Source organism: Lathyrus oleraceus, chromosome 2, assembly GCF_024323335.1.
Source record: "Lathyrus oleraceus cultivar Zhongwan6 chromosome 2, CAAS_Psat_ZW6_1.0, whole genome shotgun sequence".
Taxonomy (NCBI): domain Eukaryota; kingdom Viridiplantae; phylum Streptophyta; class Magnoliopsida; order Fabales; family Fabaceae; genus Lathyrus; species Lathyrus oleraceus.
Genome location: NC_066580.1, coordinates 429,215,716 through 429,221,715, shown reverse-complemented (window position 1 = coordinate 429,221,715; position 6,000 = coordinate 429,215,716). Strand labels below are relative to the sequence as shown.

The 6,000-nt window shown below is 32.4% G+C and overlaps 1 protein-coding gene across 1 annotated transcript; it reads left to right on the top strand.

Annotated features, from left to right (window-relative positions):
* Positions 1–1,028: 1,028 nt before the first annotated feature.
* On the top strand, positions 1,029–2,422 carry LOC127123546 (uncharacterized). Its single transcript, XM_051053756.1, has 5 exons — positions 1,029–1,328; positions 1,428–1,608; positions 1,758–1,961; positions 2,218–2,297; positions 2,390–2,422. Exons 1-5 carry the CDS (start codon positions 1,029–1,031, stop codon positions 2,420–2,422), a joined length of 798 nt encoding a protein of 265 aa, XP_050909713.1.
* Positions 2,423–6,000: the final 3,578 nt, after the last annotated feature.

The following is a 6,000-nucleotide window of genomic DNA, read 5'->3' as shown; positions in this document are numbered from 1 at the left end:
GTTTTCTTGAAGAAAACCATTGGGGCTTTGTCCTCCAAGAATTGGGGGGTTTTTGCACTAACCTTTGCTTCACAGATTCAGCCGAGTGAAAAGTTTGAAGAACGATGGGTTCGGTCAAACAAGTAACGGTAATCAGAGGATTATGAAGAAAGCTTAGGGTTCAAGCGACTTGCGATCGAAACCAACCGAGTTGAAGTTTTGGAGAATGTGGAGATCTTGCAATAAGGTAGCTGTAACCGGAGGTTTGTTCGAAGCGCTTGAAGGACTTTGTTCAACTCGAATCAAGGGGAGAAAAGTGAGTAAGATCTGCAATAACATTAAGGGTTGATTGGTGGTGATAATTTATTCTCTTGTATTAACTTTGTAACTTGTTAATAAAAACATCTCAATTCTATATTTAGAATTGAGGGCAGACGTACCCTAAGCGAGGACGATAGGGGAACTGCCTCAACAAATTCGATGTTGTTCTCTCTTTCTCTTAACTCTTTAAATTCTGCATTAATGATATTTTGTGTGAAATTAGTAGTAAAATCAATCTCGCTTGATTGTTGTGCATAGTAGTTGTTCGATAAATTGGTGCAATCATTTTGATTGCAACTGAGTAAAATTCTGCACATTCAATTTGAGTGAAATTGAGACTTGGCAAGGAGTGCTCACCAAGTGTTCGATAGAATTAATCTCACACAAATCTATTAATATTTTACCTGGTCTCTTATTATATTAATGCATTATTAGAGGTAACGATATCAAGGATTGTGGTAGTTAATCGGTTGAGTTAGATAGTGGTTGATTATCTCTACTGTAGTTATTCCATTCGATTTCACGCATATCCAATCTTTCCATTAACGGATCTTTTAGACGATTGTAATCTAGGATTCTTTCGCAACCGTTGAAAACATTTTTAAAAAGTGCTAAATTTCAAAAATTGACCTATTCAACCCCCCTTCTAGATCGGTGCTATCGTCTAACAAAAAGATCTTGCAAATCTCATTAGAGTTGTTGCCGTAATAATTTGGGATGAAGCACCAATGACAAACAAAAATTGTTTAGAAGCCTTAGATCGATCATTACAAGACATTTGTAGCAACATTGCTCTATTTGGTGGAAACGTTCTGATCATGGGGGGAGATTTTCGTCAAGTTCTTCCTGTTGTAAGAAAAGGTACTAGGTCAAAAATGATTTCAGCATGTATTGTTCAGTCTCATTTATGGGATCATACCAAGATTTTGCGTTTGTGTCAAAATATGAGATCATTGCATGATCAAGAGTTTGTAGAATTTCGTATTCGCATTAGTGATGGTGTTGAACCTACCAAACCAGATGACATGGTGAGGTTATCTTCACAAATTGCAATCCCATGGGAAGGTGAACATTCCATACAAGTACTTATCCAACATATTTTTCCTAATTTAGAATTGCATGGTTAGGATGCCCCATATATGGTACAAAGAGCTATTTTGACAACAACAAATGATAATGTCCAAAAATTGAATGATATGATTATCGACCAGTTTCCAGGAGAAGAACATAATTTGTTGTCGTTTGATGAGGTTGAAGGGGATAATCATGATTTATACCAGCAAGAATTCTTAAACTCAATTGCACAAGGTAGTTTGCCACCACATATTCTAAAGATAAAAAGGATGAACCGTTGATGCTGTTACGAAATCTAGATCCTAAATATGGATTGTGTAATGGGACCCAGTTATTATGTCATGGTTTATTTATGAATATGTTGGATGTGGAAATCTTAATAGGAAATAACGCAGGAAAACGAGTTTTTTTGCCCATAATTAAAATAAAAACATCTGCAAGTGATGGATTATCTTTTGTCCTTAGTAGAAAGCAGTTTCCTGTGCGACTAAGTTTTGCAATTACAATAAATAAATCACAAGGACAAACCATTCCAAATGTTGGAATATATTTTCCACGATATGTTTTTAGTAATAGACAGTTATATGGTACTTTATCCAGGGGTGTTTCACAGACTACGACAAGAGTTTTAACCAGGGAAGGAAAATTGAAAGGAGAAGATGGTGACTACACAAAAAATGTAGTCTTCAAACAAATTCTTTTATCGAACTCGCATGTATTTATTAAGTACATTAAAAAGATTGTTCACACATTGATTCCCATTTTGGTTACATGACATACAAAGATTATATTGTATTCTTTATATCATAACTAAATATAATTTTCTTTTGCTTTAATATACAGTCAAACTAGAACACATTGAAATCTTCCAATTATGTAAGGAGTTGGGACGAAAGAATGTTGAAACTTGCTTCGACATAAAAGTAAGTTATACTTAATCATTTATTTTATGCTTTTATGTTAGATATCAATTGGGTCATACTTATTCTCACTATTCTTATGCAATAAATTTTAGATAGGAGCCTTTGAAGATAAATGGAACATATGAAAGGATGAACACACAATTTCATTCATCGTCAAACTCGATAATAAAGTGTATTTACCTTTTCCGTAATATGTATAAAAAATTATTTATTGCGTTTTCACCACTCTTTCACTAACATTTTTATCATCCTTATTGAAACAGGTCAAACGTCTAAAAATTTACTCTGTCGGTTGGAGCTCCACAGTGATAACAGATAAAACACAACTTTGGAAAATGGTGAAAAGAGAAATAATATCTCAAAGGATGGAAATGTTTTTATTTAATTCATATAAGAATATTTTTACTCTAGAATATTTTTTAATGCATGAATTTAACTTCTATTTGTGGTTTATGTAAATAAAACCATATATATTTACTAAGTCCATTGTTTTCCTTCTTTTTACCAGAAATCCAGGTAATTAAGAAACAAGTCATAGTTGTTGTTCTACCAAATCTAGACTAAAATAAAATATCTTCATTCTCCAGATATTTATTTGTGTCACAATAAATCATATTATATTGAAACGAGTCAAATATTTTGAATGTATTTCTTTGATGATATGCCATTTTATCATGTATTTGTAGTTTTTTAAATCTCAAGAGCGCATTGATAAAAGGATGTATGAAGAATTGATTTGAATCTTTATAAGGTGAAAAAAACTATATTACACTACTTACTATTAATTTTACTATCTTTTTCTCTAAAAAGCTTCTAATTATGAGTCTTACATTTTTTCTTTACTACGGAAAACAATTGCAGGAAAAAAGAAAATACTTCGAATAAAGATTTCATGTTCGACATTCCTCTTAAAGAACTTCATTGATTACACAGTATCAATAGTACTTTGCATGCTTCAATATAATTTTGAATATCTTTGTTTACATTTACAAAGTGTAATAATATTATTTTTAATGCGACGTACAATATAAATCTCATAAAAAGAAAAAACATACATTTATTTTTCTTTGTTGTGCGCATTAAAAAAAGCTAGTGCCCGTCTGAACACTAGTTTGAAGAAAGACTCTTAGGTTTTGTTTGAATTGATGGAATCAGATGGAGCAGAACGAAATAGGATGGAATGGAACAATATTTCATTGTTTGGATAATTTAAAATCGGATGGAGTGCAATAGAGTGATATGGATTAAACTCTATCACTTACCACCATATTTCTTTCTCTATGATTTAGGCAAAATCAATAATTTGTCTTACTCTATCTTAAAATTTCTAAAGAATAAAATGTAATCTTCACTCCTTTTATTCCGCTCTAGTACGCTTGATTCATTTTTATGGTATCTGTAGCGGTAAATTCATGATCATCAAGCTATGGATAAGCTAGAGATCAAATAACAAGAGTCGCCATCGCGCTTTTATTGTTTCCAAGGGAAAAGAGAAAAAGTATGAACAAAACCCAAAAGTAAGAAGTTTTCAAATCAAAACTAATAAAAAGTCAGAGATTACAGGTAAGGGGGTTGGTTACACAGAGGGAAGGTGTTAGGACCCAAAGTGTCCTAGGTACTCTTAGGGAGTCCTTTTTGTGTGCATATGTACTTGGTATAAAGTGATGTTTACAAACAAATAGAAGGGGGGATGAGAAAAGAATTCATTAATTATATTTTTTGTGTTTGACAAGACCTTTGGTCTTGTGCTTACGTATCAACATAAAAATGAGGGATCAAAACTTCGTAGTTCGTGATACAAATTTCAAAGTGGATGCATTATTTTTAACAAAAATTAAGTTTGAAAGGCACAAAGGCCTAAAAATGGTTTGAATGAGTTAGTTCTTTTTTTTTGGCTTTTTGAAAGTTTAGGTCAAGTATAGTTAAGTTTATTTACAAGTTTGATTTAAGAAAATAAGTTTGAAATTGCAACGGCATAAGGCCAAAGTTTCTATTTTTTTGCAAAAATGGTCAAAGTTTAGAACAAAATAAGTTCAATCAAAGAAGGTTTTGGAAAATGGAGGGAGAGATTTTTGAAATTAAAGAAATGGGGAGAAGATGAAGAGACTATCCTATGTACAAAATTAAAAGTTTAGAGTTGAAAAGATCTGACCAAATGGGTAGCAATCCAATAGACAAGAATGTCAATAGAAACCCAGAATGCCCTTGGACTTTTAAAATCAAGCAACCCACAAATTCACAATTATATTATCTTGAAGAGCAAGGAATCAAATAAAGATGTCCACATCCAATGCTTACCCATTCCATGATCTTCCTCAAAGTAGCCCATGTAACAGATGAATTCCACAAGTCACAGGTTCAAAATAACAGCTTCACAATGACCATGTTGCAGATGAACTCGGAGGGATCTTGAATGATGTATCAGATGAAGTTTCAAATTGCAAGCACTTGGTTTCTCAATAAGTTGGCATTGGCCAAGTCCTTTAGCATAGGAAGGTTGCCTAGATTCTAAGTCCATTTGTCCAAGATCAAGTCAACAGTCCCCACAAAAGTTTTTTAGGGTTTTTGTTGTTATTATGTACATTAATGGTCAAAGACCACACAAACAAGCAAAGCATACCCAAACAAAATATATCACACAATATGGTCCAAATGGACAAAGTGAAAATTGCATTAACATAAACAATTAGAATGATATGAATAATGACAAATGAAATAAAAATGCTAAAAGTAAATTGCATTAAAGTAAATGGCTTGAATTTAAAAGTTAGTAGTTAATAGGTTAGAAGTTAGTCTTCTTTTGCTTTTGCTTTTCATTTTAAGATATTCTTTGGAGAACACTCAACCCACTTATCACAAGCATGGATCCCTGAACCAAGACATCTTCCACGGAAAGGAAAAAAGGCCAAGTTTTCATACAATACCATGAAAGAGGGGAGACTTACAATCTCACTAACTAGAATTCTTATGCCTTTTATGTCACAAATTTAGCGCTATGTTAAGCAATCGTAATTGGACTTATGTAGAAGTCACAACTATTTGAGGTCGGGCAATATAATTTTGGTGTTAATGCATGTTAGAGACATAGTATTATGAACTATGCTCATGAAACATACCACACACAAAAAGAATATGCAAAAGGTGTGGCCTAATCTCATCCATACTCATGTTAATTTTTCAATCAACTAGCCTTAGGATTTTGAGATATCATAGGCCAAATGGAATGAATGAAGAAGGGGAATAAGATGAAGTGAGAGGGGAATGGATCAAAACACAAATTGGTCAAAGGAGGACTTTTACCAAATTAATATCATCCATTCATTTTGGGAGATGGAATGTACATTCCATCAATCCCCTAAATCCAATGATATTAACTCAACAAAGTCAAATCAACCTTGACCAAGACCCAACAACAATAGTCAAACACAAACAAGTCATCACAATTGGTCAACAAAATTATTTGGCATTTATTCAAATTAAAAAAATACTAAAATAAGGCATTTAAATTAAATATGGTTTGTCCAATTCCTAAAACCTCATCAAAACACCAAAGAAATGGCCATGAGATTTATCATAGGTCAAACAAGGTCAAAGGACCTTGGAGAAAAAAATTCATAATTTTTGGACATTTAAAAGTATTTTTAAACAATAAAAAACAAATGCAAAATCAATTAAATCATGAAAAATATTAATAATGATTCAA